Source organism: Mixophyes fleayi, chromosome 11, assembly GCF_038048845.1.
Source record: "Mixophyes fleayi isolate aMixFle1 chromosome 11, aMixFle1.hap1, whole genome shotgun sequence".
NCBI classification, from domain to species: domain Eukaryota; kingdom Metazoa; phylum Chordata; class Amphibia; order Anura; family Limnodynastidae; genus Mixophyes; species Mixophyes fleayi.
The window spans coordinates 89,807,225-89,830,633 of record NC_134412.1 but is presented as its reverse complement, the minus strand read 5'-3'; the positions used below and the strand labels follow the sequence as shown (position 1 = coordinate 89,830,633).

General features: G+C 37.0%; 1 protein-coding gene and 1 pseudogene across 1 annotated transcript; both read left to right on the top strand.

Annotated features, from left to right (window-relative positions):
- Positions 1–6,942: 6,942 nt before the first annotated feature.
- On the top strand, positions 6,943–12,321 carry LOC142107809 (nicotinamide N-methyltransferase-like). Its single transcript, XM_075191431.1, has 3 exons — positions 6,943–7,094; positions 7,470–7,677; positions 11,096–12,321. Exons 1-3 carry the CDS (start codon positions 6,944–6,946, stop codon positions 11,517–11,519), a joined length of 783 nt encoding a protein of 260 aa, XP_075047532.1. The 5' UTR covers position 6,943; the 3' UTR covers positions 11,520–12,321.
- Positions 12,322–16,633: 4,312 nt separating this feature from the next.
- Positions 16,634–20,407, top strand: LOC142106689 (indolethylamine N-methyltransferase-like; annotated as a pseudogene).
- Positions 20,408–23,409: the final 3,002 nt, after the last annotated feature.

The window sequence follows — 23,409 nt, the reverse complement described above, 5'->3', positions numbered from 1 at the left end:
CACCACAAAAAGACATCAGCGCCGTACAGGATGCAAACAATAGGACAGTACAAGGTAGAACAGCATGGTACAATAAACAAGTAACACTATGACTCAGGTAGCTCAAAGCACATCTAATAAGAAAGGCTGAAATGGTGAGGGTGAGGGATATTCAGCACAAGCTGGAAACCTGTGCCCAAGAGTGTGAGCATAGCTAACAGGTAAGAGCCTCTGAAAAGTTGAAAAGAAAAGCAAGTGTGGAGTAAGTGGCAGAAGGCCCAGAAAGAAGGTGGGCAGAGTAGCTGGTGAGCAAAGTTATAAGTGGTGGAAACAAAACGACATTGAAGGGCTCTGCTCAAGGGAGCTTACAATCTAAAGGGAAGGACAGACCTAACAAAGACACAAGGGGTGAAATTGGGACAGGGTCACATGGAGCGAGATGGAGGAATGAAAGGGGAAAAAGGAATGAGAGGCAGAGGTAACCAACAAGGTGGTTAGTTAAGCAGATGACTGATAGGCTTTTAAAAAAAGGTAGATTTTTAGTGCCCATTTGAAGCTGCACGGATGAGGGGATGTTCTAATAGAACGAGGGAGATCGTTCCACTGGAGGAAGCAGCGCGGGAGAAGCCTTGAATATTTGAGTGAGATGAGGTTATTAGAGGGGAGGAGAAGCGACGATCGTTGGTCGATGGCAGTGTATGGGATGGGGTATGAATAGAGATGAGGTTGGAGATGTAGGGAGCAGTGGAATTGGTGAGGGCCTTGTATGTGAGGGTGAGGAGTTTGAAAAGGATTCTGTAGGGGACGGGGGGCCAGTGTAGTTGAGAGTACTGGAGGCCAGTAAGGAGAAGATTACAGTAGTCCACACAAGAGATGATCAGAGAGAGGATGAGAAATTAGTCTTTGCAGAAATCCTAATACGGCCAGCGGTTGGCAACCTTGCTGCTGGTCACATTTATATTAACAGAACCTCCGTTTGTTGCACAATCACTATAGTGGTAATCCTCGTTGCCCTTCACTCAGTAAATTTATAGCTATTATTTTAAACCTATCATATTACTTTTACCCCACATTCATGATTCATTGACACAGAGTGGAGGTGACAGAGCAGGAGGGGGCCACAGAGGAGTTGAAGGAAAGTTGAACTATCATGAGTTGCAGGTACAAGAAAACCCTCTCCTACATTTTGACAAATTAAAACCGTGATCTGTCAAAACCAAAGCCCGATCCAACCAGACCACATACATTTACAGCAAGCCCAAACATTTTTATTGAAAGCCACACCTCTTTTGTCTGCTGGATATCAGGACAATCCCGGGAAAATTTGTAATGTCAGAAGATATGCATCTACTTTTCCTGGATGTCACTTTGTCCTGGCTGCCAGCCGTCACTATGTCTCTGCTATGTGAGCCAGGTGGGAATAGGCCACATAAGCCAAAGCGATAGTGTGACTATGAACATATTACGCATTAATAAGTTAATATTTACCCATGCTATTCAGCATAGGTTTGGTTTTTACAGTGGAGCTACATAATTCTGCCCCTTGCTGAGTGGGCTATGGCACAGGGTTCCCTACTGAGACCAGCCCATTCCTGCATAATCTGGTGCTGATTGCTGCTAATCCAAGTTATAGCGATGGTGTTTTTAGGCACACTGTCTTGGATACGTGACATTGTAAGCATAATCATTACGGTAATATTTTATTTTAATGTCATTTTAAAAATAATTTGCTATGTTTGTGCTTATTGTCTTACTATTTGCCATAATGCTGGTGCTGTGTACAAATATTTGTAAAGATGTGAAACAAGATTATTCTTGAAAGATGACATTCCTAGGCAAAATGCATATATTGCAATATATTTGATAACAAAATAATTTAGTGTGTAATACTATCATGTTTTTAAGATCGTTTTAATTGCAAAATGAGGCAAAGGATGCAATGATTGTTAAACTTTAGATTCATACAATTTAACAACATGGACACCATGCGTGATAGTTTAAAGGACAACAAACTTTTTCTATCTAATGGCAATTTAGTTGCTCGTTATGCACATTACTAGGTGCAGAGTTAAGTTTAAGCAGTAACTTTATTATGACAAGAAGTGTTGACATTTATTGTGGTGCAAACAATAAATGTATCTTTGATTTACAACAAGAAGTGGTCCTTGTTGCTGATGTCTGCAGGGTGCTCCACTTAGAAGTGGTATCCGAAGGTGTCAAAAGTGTTATAAGCAGGACGCGTTTGTTACAATATATATATATATATATATATATATATATATATATATATATATATATATATATAATGCGTGTGACTGGAATGTGATAGTGTTACAATAAAGGCAGTAGGACAAGTGGCGGTATGACGTACCCCCATATACCCCCCTCTTCCACCACTTCTCTGGAAACCATCTTCATGCTGACTTTGTTCGTTTGTGGTTCTGGTGAAGGGAATGGAATGGAAAGATCATTGTGCTCATCATTGACACTATACAGGGTGCCTCAAATCACCAGAGGACCGTCATCAGAAATGTTCAAAATCTAGAGCCATGGCTTTGTTATCACTAGATATGTGCGCAGAACCCGTGTTTTGGTTTTAAAACCATCATGCGTGTTTTGGTTTTGATTTTGGCCAAAAATGTTTATGTATTTTGGATTTGAATCTGGATTTAACTAAATTTTGTAAAAAAAAAAATAATTAAGTAAAATCATATAGTATTGAGTTGTTTTTGAGTCTACGTTACTATTTAGAGCATTGACATTCATATACAGTCACTTGCTGTCTATTTTCTATTGATTTCTTCACAATTGCCAACGCTCAACTGACTGGTGTCAGAAAATCGCTGACACATTAAAGTGTTGAATTCCACCACATTACTACCTCTTGCTGGATTTGACCCATATATTCGACAGTCACATGATCAACATTTATATGGTTGACACCATAATATAGACAGAGTTGGAACGTCGACAATAATGACATTGAGATTATTATTAGGTCGACAACTTGATTGTGAATTATTGAAGTCAGCAAAACTAGCTTGCCTGTGTTTGACTTGGAACAGAGCACCACGCAAAAAACATATCTCTTCATTTTATATCCAAGTGTTTGCCGGTGAAGGCGATTGTGTGAGGGGCAGTATCACATCTGTACTAGTAAGAGGCCAAAAACAGGTCTCTGTGTTTGATAGTCCAATCCAAATAAAACAAAATATTCTCTTTCACAAACCAATTGTATTAATTTTAATGATTTTGTGGGGCAGTGTCTACATTGTAATGTAACAGTCCCTCTTGCCCCTATCTCATTGGGCATTCACACAGTGTGGTGGCAGCTACAAGTAACTCCATCTTTAAGCAGCTTTACTCCTGATATCAATCACAGATCAGTTTACAGATCAGGAGCATCCCAGTACTAGTACTGTCAGTAGTAATACTTTTTCAACCTCTACTAGTAAACAAAAGGTCATTTGGTAAAAATGTATTAAAAGGGTGCTCCCAATCCAAACAACATTTGTTAATCTCAAAGAAAACAATAACTCTTGATGTAAGTTATAAAAGGTAAATAAGTGGATGTCTGATTAGATTGTGGTCCCAAAGCACAAAAGGTTTCTTTTGCAAAGAAAAATAAGTTCAAAAGTACCACCAATAAAGTGTATGAAGTTGTATCAGAATGTATTGCTTTCCAAAGTGCAGAGCCGATTTATTTACGCACAAGATGATGTATCGGAAGGGTCGATAGTATAACATAAGTTTCAGTCATAGATACACTAGTCATTTCCTATATGTCAAAGGTCAGGGACAGTCCAATTACATGGTTCACTAAAGATAAGCTCTTCAGTAAATTTTTTTGACGTTTGGGTCTTTCTCCATGGTAATAAATATCAATTCAAAACTTGCAACATATGACATTTTACCGGAAATGACGTTCTGCCTCATTTTCAGAACCTAACTAGGCATGAGAAACCGAGTTATGACTCTGTTCCAAAATTCGGATCTGTCAGATGTCTCTGAACCTAAACCACTCATCTCTAGTGGTCACACCTATAGCTGGGACCCTGACAAGCTAGTAACTGTCACATTTTGGCTAGGCTATTTGAGAATGACACAAGTATTGGTTTTCACAAAGTTTGCTGCTTAAGTGTTTTGAGACCTTTTTGTCAGATGTTGCTATGGTATACTGAAGTAGAATTACAAGCATTTCATAAGTGTAGAAAGCTTTTATTGCCAATTACATTAAATTTATGCCAAGAGTCAATATCTGCAGTGTTGACCCTTCTTTTTGAAGACTTCTGCAATTCGCCCAGGCAAGCTGTCAATCAAATTCTTGGCCACACACTGACTGATGGCTGCCTATTCTTGCCAAATCAATGATTGGAGTTTGTCAAAATTTGTGGGGAGTTTTTTATCTACCCGCCTCTTGAGAATTGATCAGAGACATCTGAATTCCAACGGTCCGATGGTGAAGCATTTACACAACCCATAGGAACTATTCCGGGGATTCATTATAACACGGTATCGTACTGCTTGTTTGCTAAATACCGGATAAAGTTGTTAAACCTATCTTATCTATAGCGATTGATTCGCTTATCCAGGAACCCTTTGTTTGGGTTTGATGCAGTGGAGACCTTACTGATTCTAATAGTTTATACATCGGATGAATTGCGGTAACATCTATGTGTATTATTATATATCACCAACTTCCATTTTGGTGAGTTATTTCAGCCAGCTGTATAGATCAACCATTACAGTGGCTAGTCTGCATTTTTGGTTGATTCGTTTACTAAGAATCATTATCGGTCTACCAGGTACACTTGCTACATAGACTTCAGGAGGATTTCATTTGATGAATATTATCAGCTCGAGTCTGATTATCTGAGACATTTTTTGATATGGAGTCTTTCTGGGAGTGATATATTGGCCAATATATATTTTCTAATAACTCCGTGTTGGACTATCATCGATTATTGACTCATTAGAGCACTGTTATTTCTGTATCAGCTGGTCATCTTAGGATAAATGTGTTATCCGTTTTTTATACATGCTTATTAAATTTTATTTTTATATTAATCCATGTGTTATTGGTGAGGAATTGCCGAATCACACTCAGCGCTGATTGTTTTAGTTTGTACTGACTGATTGCTGCCTATTCTTGCCAAATCAATGATTGGAGTTTGTCAAAATTTGTGGGGAGTTTTTTATCTAGCCGCCTCTTGAGAATTGATCACAAATTGTCAATGGGTTTAAGGTCTGGGGAGTTTCCTGGCCATGAACCCAAAATATTGATGTTTTGATCCCCGAGTCATTTAGTTATCACTTTTGCCTTATAGCAAGATGCTCCATCATGCTGGAAAAGGCATTGTTCATTACCAAACTGTTCTTAGATGGTTGGGAGAAATTGCTCTTGGAGGATGTTTTGGTACCATTCTTTATTCATGGCTGTGTTCTAAGGTAAAATTGTGAGTGAGCCCACTCCTTTGGCTGAGAAGCAACCCCACACATGCATGGTCTCAGGATGCTTTACTTTTGGCATGACAAAGAATTCATGGTAGCACTCAACTTTCCTTCTCCACACAAGCATTTTTCCAGAAGCCCCAAAACATCTGAAAGGGGATTAATCAGAGAAAATGACTTTACCCCAGTCCTCAGCAGTCCAATCCCTGTACCTTTTGCAAAATATCAGTCTGTCCCTGATGTTTTTCCTGGAGAGAAGTGGCCTCTTTGCTGGCCTTCTTGACACTAGGCCATCCTCCAAAGGTCTTTGCCTCACTGTACATGCAGATGCACTCACACCTGCCTGCTGCCATTCCTGTGCAAGCTCTGCACTGGTGGTGCCCTGTTCCCGCAACTGATTCAACTTTATGAGATGGTCCTGGTGCTTGCTGGACATTCTTGGGTGCCCTGAAGCCTTCTTCACAACTATTGAACCTCTCTTCTTGAAGTTCTTGACGATCTGATAAATGGTTGATTTAGGTGCAATCTTACTAGCAGCAATATCCTTGACTGTAAAGCTCTTCTTGTGCAAATCAATGATGACTGCACGTGTTTCCTTGCAGATAACCATGGTTAACAGAGGAAGAACAATGATTTTGAGCACCACCCTCCTATCAAACATCCAGTCTGTTATTCAACTCAGTCTGCATGACAGAGTGATCTCCAGCCCTGTGCTCGTCAACACTATCACATGTATTAATGAGAGAATCACTGACCTTATGTCAGCCGGTCCTTTTGTGGAAGGGCTGAAATGCAGTGGAAATGTTGTTTTTGGGATACAGTTCATTGTCATGGCAAAGAGGGACTTTGAAATTAATTGCAATTTATCTGATCACTCTTCATGACATTCTGGAGTATATGCAAATTGCAAGCCTAAAAACTGAGGCAGCAGACTTTTGGCCATGACTGTAAATTTTTAAGCTCTGTGCTTTGGGTATAAATGAATTAACAGAACTGTGTACCTTTTAATAAAAAATAAAAATAGCTGTGGTTGAAAGGAGAACGGGTTTCATATTACAATACTATCGGCTTTTCAAACTACTCTGTTGAAATCTGATGCCATTGTGTACATGAGATGGTGTTGGGACCAGACCTATGCAGAGGACTGTATATCCCTAAGCCACTGTGCGAAAAATGTATATTGAGCTCAAATATTAAAGTCAATAAAGGTCATAAGTTTTGTATTTACTTTAACTACCTGATATTACTTGTGTATGTATTTATGCTATAAATATTATAATGAAATATTCTTAAACATATTTCAGTTTTATTAAACATAAGGATATTCCCATGACCAATTCACGAAGCAGATAAATCATGTTGTGTTAATATTGATGTTACTGCTGCCTGCAGGTGGATTTAAATAGCTGCGTCCTAGTGACTGTAATCAGCACTCCTGGCCCATATAAATACAACTGAGCCAAAGAGGTGAAAGCCAGTCTTTCTCTGCGTATCTGCGGTACAATATTGCAAGATGGATTGTAGCTCCCGTAAGCTCTACCATGTACATGACTTTGATTCTAATGCATATCTGGATACATATTTTTCTGATAAACCAGAAATGGTCTTTGGGGATGAATTCATTAAATTTCCCATGGAGAAACTGCATCATGTTTTCAGTGAGGGTAAGTCTACCATTCTTTATAATGCCATTGATTTTCTATTAAGAGTTAAGCACCATTGTGATCATCAATGCTATTTTATTTGACGTGTCTTGTGAGGTTTTGGGCATAGTGTGGGTCACTGTGATTACTGCTGGGGATTGTAAAAACAATGTTTTGCATCCTTTTGTGCTAAAGATCCCCAGATATTCCATTTAAGGTCTCATGTGGTATAAATCTGGCTCTTTGACTAAGAGTTTAAATTCCTCATTCGTTTAAGCAATAACAGGAATATTGTGATGCCATTGCTTGCCCATAACATCACATTACAGACTGACCTGTAGAGTAGATGTTACATAACATATTGCATTTTCTAATACTTGGACTCTTTCCCTGCAGGTCTTATTAAAGGAGACATTTTGATTGACATCTGTGCTGGTTCCTTCATTCATCATCTCTATTCAGCCTGTGGATTTTTCAAACAGATCAGTGTGCTGAAGTTTAATGAAAAATGTATTATGGAACTGAACAAATGGCTGCACACATGTACAGGAGCGTTTGATTGGAGACACGCGTCAGCATATATTAAAGAGATAGAAGGAAGCAGGTTAAGTATCACACCTCTCAAAGGCTAAACCCGCTGTCAGTACAAACTGGCTCCTTTTCAAATGCTTTACACAACATAAATAAATCTATGGGGTTCATGGGGCCTGATTTAGATTGGGCTGCAAAAATACTTTTTACTGTACAATCCAGAGCCTGCTGGAACATGCACTCGGTTTCCACTTAGTTAATGACCTAATTCCATATGGAATCTTCTTGTCTTCCATCCTAAAGAACAGGAAACTGTAAAAATATAGTAAAAAACATTAATGAGCGATGTGAACTTGCTCTTAGCGGAGCCAAGACGCAAATAAATAAAAAGTTGCCTTGTAGCAAATAACCAGTTAGAGATGCTTGTCTCTTTCTTTGGCTGTTCTCAGATCGACCTCATCTGGTCAATCAATGAACTTACTTTTAAGTCAGGTCAATTGTTACCTCACGGTGCTGGTTGCTGCATTTGTGTGTGTGTGTGTGGGAGGGGGGGCAAATCCATAATTTTCCCCCTATATTATTTACTTATTTTTTTTTTTTTAAACCGTAACCATCACCATTAAGTTTAAATGTATCTTGATAAAGCCACATGTAGGACCTGATTCATTAAGGAAAGTTAAGCAAACAAATGAGTAAGTTTTCTAACAAGTTTTCTGGACAAAACCATGCTGCAATGCAAGGGGTGCAAATGAGTTTATTATTTTGCACATAAGGAAAATACTGTCTGTTTTTTCATGTAGCACAGAAATACTTGATAGCTTATTTCTGCACTGAACTATAAAGATGATCTAGGACATGCCCTACCTCAAATATAAATCTGTCATCACATTTTAAATTTACCTCCCCCTACAATGCAACATGGCTTATTTGCTTACTTTGGCTCAACTTTCCCTAGTGAATCAGGCACGTAGACACAGCATTTTGAGTTGTACATAGCTTAAGATACATACCACTTAAAAAAATAAAATAAACATTATGCTGCAATTTTATGAAAAAAAAAAAAAAAGGTTAGGACCACAACATTGTGGTCTACGCTAAAATCAGTCCTATAGTGTGAAGCTCTTGGTAAAGTGTCTAAGCTTACGGATAATTATGTTTATTATAGAGATTAACAATCACTATTTGACAGATACTTAAAGAAATGCAGGGTTCACACCTGTCTAAACACCAGTATGTATATAACCTAAGGGCTAGGGTACAAAATTAAATATATTATAAAAATGACTTGTAGGAGGAAAGATTCAGTATAAAACTACATAAGAATAACATCATACTCTATATTAATGGGTTTTCTTAATTTTTAATCTTAATTTTTAGCCTTTGAAATCTTTATATAAATTAACATTAAGATGAGTTGCATACAAAAAGTAATGCTTTTTAGGAAGAAAAGTTGTTTTTTAAAGTGTAAAGTAATTTTGAAATGAATTACATTGATATATTATTGAATAAAATGTAATTTTATAATTAAAAAAAGTAATTTTTTAGAAACAGTGTAAATATTTTTTTGTAATTTGTTTGTTGTTGTTTTTTCCTTTTTTTTTCTACTTAACCAGTTTGTGAATTGCAACACCAGTTACCCAGAGGGCTGAAAGCTCTGTGCTTCTAACATGATATATTTTTTACTGCAGCCTGGTATGCACTTAAAAGCAAAAACAGTTAAAATAGCTAAGCAAGTCAACAAACAACATTCTTTTAAGTTCCTGTGTGTTCGTACTGCATTCCTGGGGCTAACAGATTAAAGCTCACACTTTAATCTATCCCCAAGTAGTCCTTCATTGAACCCAGGACCCTGAGCCTGTGTTTTTCCAGTAGTCCAGCAGTCCTGTAGTCCACAAGGGAATATGAGGAAAAGAGGATGACATGGAAGGAGAATGTGATGGTGCAGACTGCATTGAACTCCCTCCTTCTCCTGTGATCTAGGTTGTCCTTGCATTGTGTGAAGGAGGTAATGTCATGCAGAAATCAGTTGCTCCATACATGTTCATGCCAAACTCCACAATTGATCCCACAATGTATTAAATAAGGGATGAGGGCAAAGGTGAAGCTTGGCCAGGCATAAAGCAAAAAATAAGTCAGAGCAGGTAGATAAATCTGTGGGTCACCGGTGAAGGTTACCAAAGACAATCTGTTGGCCATCACTAGTATATAAAGTACACCTGAAAGGTGAAAATTGAATCTCATTGAAAGTATAGAATAAAGCCTGGTCTCTACCACCTTCAAAGACTGTGAAGACGGGAGCCGAGGTGTGTGCTTGCGCATGCTCATTACCTACTGTGCACACGCTGATATTGTTGTGCGCATGGCCACACTGCAACTGCGCATGCGCCAATGGCAGTTACATAGCTGAACCCGACTCATGTACCATCTCAAGTCGAGACGTACACAATGGGGAGAACGGCCAGGGGTGATGACATCATCATCCCTGGACACACACCCGTTGCTGCTGGGGAGGCTGGGAGTTTCCGCGTCTGGACTATAAAAGCCAGACTTGGCCCTCTCTCTGTCTGCACCTGGACAACGAGCATTGTCCTACACTACACTACAGACACACTACACTACAGAAAATATATTTTATACTACACTGCACTACAGAAAACCTACACTAAGCTACAGGAAAAGGTTATATACTACAGGAACGTTCCCTACATTGCAGATAAAGAATTGGATCCAGGATACAAAGATTTGATAAGTATCATTGATAATATATATATATCTATAAAGCTATATGTGTTTGTAATGTGGATTTAACTATTTATATACATATAACTGCGTAGATATTGTCTGATATCAGAGATAGTTAAATCAATATTATAAATACTAATTCTTATTAAGGATACATATGTAAAGTAAGGATAGTGTAAAGAATAAAGGGGGTGAACCTAGGGTTAATTTTATATTGATATACTATGTTATGTTGAACAACGTTATGATATATGTGGGAACTGTGTATACAAGCTTTTCTGTGCTAACAGAAAATACTTTGATTTAAATACATACATGTTGTGAGTATTGGTTATTTATAAGGAATATATACTGTGAAGTACTGCTGAGCTACAGTGGCTATTGGATAAATAATTCTGTAAAGCTTAAGTGTTATTTAGTGTGGTCAAAAGTCTGAGTAAGGCAACAATGTGTAAGGAAAAGTGCGAGTATCTGAGAACAGAATAAGAGGATATCGTGCGCACGTGTGGGACAACCATGGGTCCTTTTACAAAGACGTTGGAAAATGAAGTTATTTTTGAAGAAACAAGAATGCTGTCCACACCCCCCCCCCCCCCCAAAAAAAAAAAAAAAAAAATACTTAGACTTAATTTATTTAAATTTAATTTATCTATATAATCTTGTACCATAAAATGAAATTTTTATATTTGCATGTGTGTCCATAGCTAGTCCTAGGTCCAAATGAACATCATTGCTTTTGTCTTTTTCAGTGACCAATATCAGGAAAAAGAAATAACGTTGAAGACGGCGATAAAGCTGATCGTTAAATGTGACATTGAAAAAGAAAATCTCACAGACTTGATGGCGCTTCCACAAGCCGACTGTGTAATCAGTGCAGGGATACTGGACTTCATCAGCAAAGATCAAGATGATTACATCAGATATCTGAGAAGAATTGCAAAGTTGCTAAAACTTGGAGGTCACCTGATATTAATTGGGCTTTTAAATGCCACTTATTTTGAGATGGGGCAGGACAGGTTCCATATTTTCAATTGTGATGAGAATGATATAAGAAAAGTTCTCACCGGAGAAGGGTTTATTATTGATCACTGTGATGTTTTCAGAAGAAAGGCAGTGAGTGATCTTACTGATTATGAGGCCATTGTATTTATTACAGCTTACAGGGAGAAGTAGGCCTGAGAAGAAAATAAGGCATAAATATCAAAATATCTTCATATTTATTTGCTAATTTTAAACCTTAATAAATAATTTCAATATATCACTGTAAATTTGTACTGAAATGGTCTGTTAAAACCCAATCAAAGAATAAAAGTAATTTGTACATTTCTGCAGATGTTTGGAGATGAATTTGCAAACTTGCCACTTCCGGGATCCTAATTTTCATACTCAGGGGTGTCAAGAAGAGCTTGTGCTTTTCAGTGCAGTGTTGGTAGCCTTTGGGAAATTAATAAAACACTGAAGAGTGGTGAAGAGACCGAGCACAGATAACAATAAAATACTGACTTGATAAAGGATGGTAAGCTAAAAACAACTACAACATGTGTATTTTAATATTTTATCAATTTGTGGCCTTTCTGTTGTTCTTTCCATTTCTACACTACTAAATTGTGGTTTCACTGGAACCTATTTGGAATTTCAAGTGAAGCATTATATATGTGACCTTTTTTACTAATGGAGTTAATTTGGATTTCTAACTATGAGTTTTCATCTTTGTATATCTAAGAGGTGAGTGGAGAGTTCATCTCCACTGATTTCATGATATAGCGTGATTTATGGCAGAATCACTCTGTAACATGTTTGACCCTCTGATCATTTGAGTCTTATTCCACAGGTTCCATAAAGGTAAGGACCATAACTGGTATAAGTCTTGGCCTATTAATTCAGCATCTCTATTTATCTGTGGATTTTACAAATATTTCTATATAATAAGGTTCAGTGAGAAATGCATTATAGAACTCAAAATAAACATCTGTGCTGGTGCGTTTCATTGGTCTGGTACAACTATGATTATTAAAGAGTTATAAAGAAATGTTAAGTATTTGTTACAAAATCTATTTCTAATAAAATTGATTAGCTACCATTAAATTGACATATGTTATGTTGTATCAATTGAATTGCAACCTCTACATTACTGATACATTAGATTACAAGCATGATGTAAGACAGTTTGCTTATTCTAGTATAGAGTTGTGACAACTACAGCAGCATAGCACATCCTCTTATATTTGTTCTCTCTCTCAACTTATCTATAATATAAATGTCTAGTGGCGTGTGTGTGTGTGTGTGTGTGTGTGTGTGTGTGTGTGTGTGTGTGTGTGTGTGTGTGTGTGTGTGTGTGTGTAAAAAATAAAACCAAGATGCAGCGCCACCTGCTGGGCGGAGTTATACACTGACCTACTAAATTCTTAGTGTGTGCAAAAAAATTTTCAGAAGGGGCTGAAATTTGGTGTACTAAGATGTTTTTAATTTGTTAATTGTTAAAAGTGTTTATAAAAGATTTTAATTTTTTTTTTTTTATATATTTCTTGAAGGAGAAGTGACAGTTGGGAGTGGTTGGTGGTTGCCAGGGGTGACAGTGGGGAGTGGTTGGTGGTTGAGGCCTGGGCTATGGCCCAAATGCATGACAAGAACCTTTTTAACACCTTAAGTAGCTTGATTTGACTAGAATGCATGAGTATCATGCACGGGTTAACTTGTTGTTCAATAAGTTCTGGAGGTTTTAAGTCACACCAATTTAGTTGATTGACACAAAATGATCTCTATGACATGGATCCACCTGGAACCACAGCTGGAATGTAGAGATCAACAAGTTACCACTCTTAACTCGGCTCTCCAGCTACCTAGCCCTCCTCCTCGAGGACCCTCTCTTCTCCCCTCTCGCTCCTTCCTCTCCCCTCTGGGGGTTTCCCTGTCATCCGGGCCCTCCCTCTCGGGCTCAGCCGTATGCAGGACCTTCCCCTCTCCCCTCCTCTAGCTGTGATTTGAGCTCCCCGAGTTACTGTGCTTATTGTTTACTGTACTGTGCTGTCTCACCTTGTATTGTAACTTTGTTTGTCCCTGTATGGCGCTGCGGACACCTAGTGGCGCCTTATAAATAAAAATTAATAATAATAATAATAATAATAATAATAGTTCATAAGTATAAGGTTCCAAATAAATGTTTCTAACACCACACTGTTCAAAACAAGAAATTGAAGATAAAATGGAAGGCATCAAGTAAATTTTCTACTGGTAGTTTTTGCAACAAGTATGAAACCACAAATAGTATCAAATTGTTTAAACAGAAGTTTTAAGATTGATCTGGTTGAGCTACAGAGAGTGAAGTTATGTTGACCAATGAGACATTTGACTTGTCAATAATGCTTCTGGAATTGTTAGCAGAATTTGTAGTGTAAATTACAGGCAGACATTTCAAATTCAACTTCAAAATTTAAAACCAAAAAGTTGATGCTTCCTTTTTTAGAATCATTAGACATTTAGCTTTGAGAGACATTAAGTATCTTTATTTCAGGATTCACTATGAAAATCATATTTCACCACAGAGGATAGCCATCCATCAGTTGCAATATAATTATTTATCACACATCCTGAGCTCAGCTCCAGGATCTGCCGATTCATTTCACTCATCTGTAGATAAGTATAATTATAATATTATTACAATGTAAGTAAAAAAATAAAAATAAAAAAACTCACCAACTTCCAGATTCTTAATTTTTCCTCTGTAATTCATGCTTGTTCATAAAATAAAATGACATCATGGGATTTTGCAGCTTGAAACCTAAAAAAAAAATATGTCCATGAAATAAAAATATATCCTAGGATCTTGCAACCTGAAACCTAGGAAAAGAAACACCATGTCCATAAAATAAGAAAACACCTTCTCAGTGCTGCAACTTTGAAACAAACCCAAATAGTCCAAAGGATCTTGTTTGGCAAAGAATAAAAAAGCCTTTGGATCGCTACAAACTAGCTCTTCACATGATGAACTCCCGCTGTGTAATGAGAGAATTACAGCCGCTAGGGTTATTTATAACATGGGGATTTCCCATGTCGTCAGCGCTGAGTGGAATGTTGACAGGTTTAGCATCGACAGATGTCACATCAAAAATTATGAGCAACACATTACATATTAAGAGGGTATTATGTACATCCTAAGAAAGTTTAACCATGGAATCTATATATATTGCAAAAAATTTGAAATGAATAGGAAATTTCTTAGTTTTGAAGGAATTTATAATTTTTTTTTATCAAGATAACGTTAAATTATGATGAAATTCTAGTCTGTACATGTCATAACTTATTGTTTTGTATACCTGTTCTATTCATCAAATTGTCCATTCTTCAAAGAAGCCTTCATTTTCAGCAGTTACAGCTTTACAGACATTTGACATCTTGCTGTCAGTTTTTTTTTATATATTTAGAGCAAATTTGTATCCACGGCATCAGTGGATCTTCCCAGAGGTGTGACTGACTTGTAGGGCATTTTCATCCTACAAGAGCTCAATAAGGATGAGAGCTGGCGATTGTACAAGCAAGACAATGCTCGGGCTCCCTGTTTATTCACCATATAATTTTTGTATAGCTTAGAAGTATACTTAGGATCGTTGTCCTGCTGCATTCTGAAATATGCACCAAACAAGTCCTGGCCAAAGCGGGATGGCATAATGTTGTAAAATAGAGTGGTGACCTTTCTGATTCATTACTTCTTCCACTCTTTATAAATCTCCCACCTGACTAGCACCAAAGCAGACTCATAACTTTACATTTCTTACGCCAAGCTTGGCAGAAAGCATCAATCACTCCTCCAGAAAACTTTCATGTGCTCTACGTCCCACTTATGTTCTCCGCTTTGAGCCAAACACCTTAAACATAAGAATCCTTACACCGTCTGTTTTCTTTTGCCAATATTAAATATTCAAAACAAACAATGAGGCAACAAGGCTACAGATAAGGAGAGAGGCATCACATAGAGTCTATAACATGATAGAACAGTAATGTTTCCAGTTTCGTATGATCAGCTACAGTACCTGATTAAAGGCAGTCTGGGACATTTCTGCCACCATTGCTACTGTGGTCTGGAATGACCAAGATGAAAAGAAATATTATGCAGCCAACATTTTAGTTAGCAATAGTATTGCTCTGTGGATGTTGATCATGGGCTCAAGGTCATTCTGCAAAATCTTCAGAGCTTCTAAGATAAGATAAGTTGGGAGTATGAATTGGCACCTCATACATCCGAAAGAGGTTTACACGAAACCTGTACAGACAATTCATGTGCCTTCATTGTTTCTGCTGCTGCTGGCAGCGGCAAAGCCAAAGTAAAATAAGGTATGACATTGAACCAAAATAATTCTATATTTGAGGAAATAAAAACATGGTGACCTTAAAATTGTATATATATTACTAATAAACAACGCAGGCTATTTTTTTTTAAAGCTCTGCAATTGTCATCTTTGATTTCATGAAAAATGTAAAAAGAATATATTAATAATCTGCAATACAAATAATAAGTTTTACATTATGATTATGATAAGATTTTTTCCAAAAAAAAAACCTAATACCTTGCCTTAATGGCATATTGTTTTTAATTACATTTATTGTGAATACAAAACCCAGATTTGCAATTAGGTTTGATTAAAAAAAATACCTCTATAGAAGAGCAGTACTAATCTTCTTTATTATGTGTAGATGAATGCAAATAGCAAATAAGTAATGTGAATATACATTCTCCAGATCACATAATATAGGCTGAGAGAGGTTAATTTGCAATCATCCACTGAGAAGTCTGTAGCTATTGGTGCTGATCATCATTGATGTATAACATTGCACAAGACCTCCAGCACCTTTAAGAGATATTCTTCCTCACCTATATGCGTCTGTGTGCAGGTCTGCATCAGTCACAATTATATCCTTTACGTATCCTGTACATTTACTTTAAATAATGAGCTGATATATTTTTTTTATATACTAAAGATATTATAATGAAATAATCTTAAATTGTTATTCTTTTTTTATTGAATTTAAAATGCAAAAATGGATACTCTGAATTAGTATCCACATTTACATTAATTACAGTACTTTATTCTGCAAGATTGTGATACAATCACCTGCGTTCCCATGGTGAACTGAAGACCAGGATACATCATCACATGATAACAGTAATGTTCCTGCTGCTGCTGAATTTACATAGCTGGATCCTAGTAAATATAAAAAGAATTCTGTGACCAGACAAGTACAACAGTGTCCAAGACGTGAGAGTCAGCCTGTCTGTGATACAATATTACAAGATGGATTGTAGCTCCCATAAGCTCTATCATGTAGATAACTTAGATTCAGGAATGTTTCTGGATACTTATCTTTCTGATAAACCAGAAATGGTATTTGCAGATGAAACCTTGAAATTTCCCATGGAGAAACTTCACCATTTTTTCAAAGAGGGTATGTATACTATACTTTATCTTACTAATAAGATGAAAATATTTCTTTTTGGATACATTTGTAAAAGGGAAAAAACATCTTTTACATTTGCTACTTTCCTTTGGTAATTAAAAACTCACACTCTATCCCACACTTGTCTCACATGATTAGAGAGGGATATAATGCCTATGAGGTTGTGCCTACAGGCAGGACATGCTTACGTACATATGGAGTGATTTAACAATAGTCGATGTTAAGAAAATCATTAGATTGCTACCCTGACATACTAGTATATGTGTGAATGGCTTGAAGTAGCCTGCACAATCTGACTGCAAAATGGCAAGCACCAGACTAATCCATCTGTTTAAAACTAGCTGGATCCAGTAAACACAATGGTGTTGATTCATTAATGCAGCTGATCTTATGCACAGAGCAATAAAACTTTCTAAAGGAAGCAGCTATTAGCTAATGAAAACAGCCAGGAAGACTCTTTGTATGTTTAATGTGTAACTTTGGTAAGGTGTCCATAGCGTTATATAAAAGATTTCTTTATAGTTGTGTAGAGAGCCAATGTAATTAAAATGTCTTGTTCCCTTAATATGTCACAGTTAACATGGAACAGTATAAAATCCCTTCCTAATGACATAAATAATGGTGGGGTACTGTGTGTATGGCTGGCACGTGTCTAGATGGTTTTCAAATTTTAAGAGCATTATTGAAAGGTTGACCCTTGGTTTGTTTTTATGATTATTTTGGCAGTTCTGGGCCCACATGGAATCTCACATGGACCCACTATGGTTAATATTTCTGAAATTCGGGGACACAGGCTCCACGTGACTATACAGAGAAGCACCCTGGTGTACATTACAGTTACTTGTATTTTTTATTGATTTACAATATCAGTGTAAGGCAACTTTTGGCTTTATAGATGTTATGTAACTAAAGGGCTAGCATGCTTTGCCAGCCTTCCTATGTGAGCTATTTAATATTAGCCCAGACCCTCTTTACTCCAAGTATGTCTTGGTAGAAACTCCTCAGAGTTTGAGGAGTGCATTTGCTAATTCCCTGTTCCACATGCTAAATCAGATTGTATGTATCACTGTCCTCCTCTACAATGATTGACATCCAATTTTTTTTGTTGGTATAGTTTTTTGGCACCCAGTATTGTATGGTCTTAGCAGGCTGTAATGACATGTAACATATATTGTTATTTTGAAAATGTATCCAATGCTCCAGTGTTACCATTGATAATATTTACCTCAACATGTTTTATAAAGGTTTATACTGTAACTCCTTGTGCCTACTGCTGGAAATGATAACAATAATACATGTTTTGACAGTAGAGGTGGCCCTTAACGTCCCATTTATGGTTTCATGTTGTGTAAATCTGTCTTTTCAAAGATTACATTCCTCATTCCGTTAAGCAGTATAGAAGTTAATGTGTTGAATATACATTACAAAATATATTGTGCTGTCATTGAATTAATCATTCAAATCTTTCCCTGCAGGTCACATTCAGGGAGGCCTTTTGATTGACATCAGTATTGGTGCCCTCATTCACCATCTCTATTCAGCCTGTGGATTTTTCAAAGACATCTGTTTACTGAAGTTCAGTGAGAAATGCATTATGGAACTGAACAAGTGGCTGAACACATGCACAGGAGCGTTTAATTGGAATCACACATCAGCCTATCTTGCAGAGTTAGAAGGAAGCAGGTTAAGTATCTGTACAAATGTCTCTATAAGAGCAGACAGACTGTCAGTACAAACCCAATATGCTTTACTCAACAAATTAGAAGAATGAGCGCTCATGGTGTAAATTGCTTGGAAAAGTGTGTGGGTGTATGGATAGTATATTTATTGTTGAGATCAATAATTCCTGTTATTATTGGTATTTAAGGCAATGCAGGTTTCACACATGTCTAAGCACCAGCTTTTTTTAACCTAAACAATAAGATACACTTTTAGTGGATATCTGTTCATAAAATTCTACATTTCAGAATTTTTCGACATGTAGGAGATAAAATCAGGTAAAAAAAATGGGTGATAAGTTCAATACAAATGACATTAGGATGACTTAAAAGAAAAAAGTATTTTGAAAATTAATGTTTATAATGCAAAAAGGGCTTTCAAAACGTTTTTACAACTGTTACTTTTTATAATTAAGAATATTAAAAAAAAGTGTATCCACTCATAACAAAACATTAAGCAAAATTAATATTTGTTTGTTTGTTATTTAATATTTTTATTTTTTACTTAACCAGTTCCTGATTAGCCTAAGTAGAACCTTGAACGACTGGTGGTTCTATGCCTGTAACCTAATGTATATTTCCATAGTTCAACTTCCCTACCCACTGTCATCAGTGATATCAAAAGTTCCCGTGAGGGGCTAACGATCTCTAATCAATTCTGCAATTCTGCACCTACCCTTCCAATCGTGCAAACAGTACACTTCTACCTATAGTGGGTGCCATTGCTAGGAAACTTGGACACATCACCAGATTTCCTAGCAGAGAGTGACCCTAAAGTTAGGAGCGGATGACATCGAGCCCAACATACAGGTTGGAAACACGCCTTTTTACATCAGCCAAGTGCTATATGCTATATGCTTGCTAGGACTTCCAGACTTATATGAGAATTTAAGGAGAGTGACTCTTACACACACAGTTGTGTGGATTAATTCTCAAGCCAGTCTGATGCTATTGGCAATATTTTTACCTCATGCGATTTCTCTGAACCAAGGTGGACTCTATATTGTGTTACAATCTCTGATATCAAGTGATGCTGTGATAGCGACTGAGTTGTTCAATTAGCTCTATTATATGATCTCTATCAATTGATATTTACATTTAATACCAGTGTGTATTGACATATTTTATATTTATTGAATTTTTATCTGTGTTTATTAAAATAATTGTGCTGATCTGAGTTTTGCGCTATCTTACACATTTCTATTAATTAGTATGCAAAAAAATCAAGTTCTTTTTGCATGGTCATAAAAACAATGTTTGCCCACCAGGAAAGAAGGGTCGTCCACCTAAATGTAATCCCCATTCCAGAACATAGTGAATCTCACTTAAAAATATCCTAACAAAATAAACTCATTTTTGCATGTGGGTGCAAAACAAGACACATTCATTCACTCAGCAAGCCCAAAGTCACGTGCATTTGCTCAGAAAACAAATATAAAACAGCATTTGAACTGTATGATTGTGTTTGCATTTTTCAGTGACCAATGTGAAGAAAAAGAAATTAAATTGAGGATGGCCATAAAGCAGATTGTGCAATGTGACATTGAGAAGGAAAATCTGACAGACTCGGTGGTGCTACCACAAGCCGACTGTGTAATCAGCGCATGGCTGCTGGATGTCATCTCCAAAGACGAAGATGATTACATCAGATATCTGAGGAAAGTTGCAAACTTTGTAAAACCTGGAGGACACCTGATATTAATTGGGACTTTAAATGCAACATAGGATAGGTTCCATTTGTTCAAATATGACAAAAACTATGCAAGAAAAGTTCTCACTGAAGAAGGGTTTATTATTGATCACTGTGAGGATTTTAGAAGAAAGTCAGTGAGTGATCTTTGTGATTATGATTCAGTTGTATTCATCACGGCTCACAAAGAAAAATATGTCTAGGAAGAACTAGAAATTGAGAAATATATTATAACCTACTCCTCATATCAATAAAATAATGTTAATTCTTTATAAATAATTTCAGAAAATATCTAATGTAAATGTGTATTGAACTCTCCTTATTGATTTTAGCAAATCAGTTCATTTTTGCAATTTGCATGATTTTTGGTGAGCAAGGAGTCTCAGATTGTGATCAGTGTGTGGTTCTAATAGTCCACTAAGGTTCATTGACAAAAAGCATCAATCAGTTCTGAGCATCCTATCATTTGCTCTACATCTCACATATGTACTCCTCTTCGAGCCAAACACATTAAACTCAGGCTCATCTGTTCATAATACTTTTATCCATTCATCTACCACCCAATGTAAGTGACCTGTTGCTCATTGGAACCTTTGTTTCCTATTTGCCAATTTCAAACATGGCGTATTCTTTGCAACTCAGCCTAATAAGTTCATCATCCCAGAGTTACATTTTTACTGTTGCAGATGACACTGGTGTTTGGCATGTACTATTTTTTATTTTATTTTAGCATCAATAATTTTTATTAAAAGTTTTTAAAGCATATAGGGGGGTAGAGAAAGCAAGAGGGGGATTAAACAAGGCCGGGTACACGGAGAAATCCCCATTGGGGGTAGGGAGGGGGAGTTACTCAAGCATACAGGCATATGTATAACGTCACCAAGGCAGATATACACAGTGGAAACATCAAGTATAGAAGTAAATATGAAATACAGTCATCCATTAGTATAAGCTGGAAGCAAGAAATCAATCACATTGGGGATTTAAATCAAGGCGGTGGGTGAGGGAGTGGAGGAAGAGGCAGAGTCATCCCTAGTGGTACCCGCACCATCCGTGGTATATTCGTGCCATAGGGGCTGAAGCAGATGTGGAGTAAGGCTTGTCTATAGTCTCCATATCAATGCTATACTGGATCTTTGAAATAATCTGAGAGAGGGAAGGTGATGCAGAAGATTTCCAATTCTGGGCAAGCTGCTATCAGAATATGTCTCAAAACATATCTATAGTGTTTGGGGATAGAGGCCGGGTACATATGGAGGAGTGCCAGGGCAGGTGGCATGTACTATTTAAGGAAGCCACCACCTCAAGCCATCTATTTTTCAAACTGCAGACTCTGATGTACTTCTCTTCTTGTGCAGTTGTTCATCTGGGCCTTCCACTTCTTTTTCTATCCTATCTACCTAGCAGGTTTGCCCTTTTTTATGAAATCTTCAATCTTTGCAATCAAAATAGAATTGGCCTTCATTCCTCAAAACAAAATAAAATAATAGACAGGTATATATGGGAAAGCTGTATTGTTTTGCCCATTTTAGAACCCAGAATTAGGACACTGGAATTAGGATGCCAGGGGGTAAATGTATCAAGCTGCAGGTTTCCGGCGGGTTTGAAAGTGTGGGTGGTGCCTATAGCAACCAATCAGATTCTAGATATCATGTATTTAGAACATTCTACAAAACCACAGCTACAATCTGATTGGTTGCTATAGGCAACATCTCCACTTTTCAAACCTGCCAGAAACTCGCAGCTTGATATATTTACCCCCAGATTTAGGTTCTTTGGTCCGTGAGAGACCTGATATCGTATTCAAGAGAACAAAAAAATTGAAAACCCTCTTAGCACCTAGTGCGCCGGACAATTAAAAGGAAAATAAAAATGCTAATGAAATGAAATGCTAACAAAATTCACTAATGGCTTCTTCAAATGTTCAAGTTGCAATGTTTGCAAATATGTGGATCCGTCTAACGAAATCTTTATGGATTCCTCTAATATTAATAATTTTAAGATTCAAAAGCTTAAAAACTGATAAAACAACTTCAGTAACATATTTATTGTAGTGTCCATGTTCTTTAAAATATGTTCGTCAAAAAACGAGGTCCCATAAATTACGCATACAGGAACATATCATGTCCATTAAGAAAAAATCTGATCACACTCAGTAACGAGACACTTTGTGGTATTTTATAAAGCGGACCCTAGTGGTCTGAGGTTTAAAGCTGTTGAACATGTTGTACTGGGCATGAGAGGTGGTGATTGGCTAATAAGCTAACTCATAGAGAGATGTATTGTATCTATAAATTGGGCATAATCAGGGATGAATGAAGACTTTGAGTTGGCACCTTTTATTGACTGTTATTGATTATGAAGATGGGAATATATATTTTGCCCTCATTTGTTTATTCTTTTCCTATGCAGATCCCCCCCCCCCCGCATAATATTGACATTGGTGTTCTATTTTGGATATTGTCAAATATATTATTGTTTTTAATACAATGACTACTATAATCGCCATTATAAGATAACAACCACCTACTAAATGGTATGATTGTATAAAACGTAAATGTATGTGCTAATTTCATCTACATTAGTTTGATCCTGTATAGATAGCTAATTCTGGTTTTATAGGATGTTATTAATGTCATTAATGTCATGGCTACAGGATTATACCACCATAAAAATGGCATCTGCAATGGGTTAATATGATTCTGTGTTGATCTAATAGTTTTTTAGATTAGCTGCTGATTTTATAGATATATGTATACATCTTGAAACAAAAACGCCCCCTTCTCGTGGCACTTTTGTCATCTTCTTTTGCAAGAACACCCAGCAGATATCAGCAACACGAAAACTTCTTGTTTTAAATCAAATATATTTATTGTTTGCATCACAATAAGTGGCACTTCTTCTGTCAGGATGACACCAGCAAGCAATACCTCTACTTGCACCTCCTGATGACCCTACTGCTTACTAGACACAGACCAGCTCACTACTGACTGGCCAACTAGTTCAGCATCAGTCACTTCTAACAAGAGCACAGCTCAAGGTTAAATACACAGGACTCCTCCCACAGGCTTGGATGACTGACAGGCGACACTCCCACCTTGTCTTTAAAGGAAGTCTCCTCAGGTGCCCTGTAACCTAATCAGTACAGCCACCCCAAACAGCTCTGCTGAGCCAAGACAAGCTTCTGTTCTAAAGCAGCAATTTC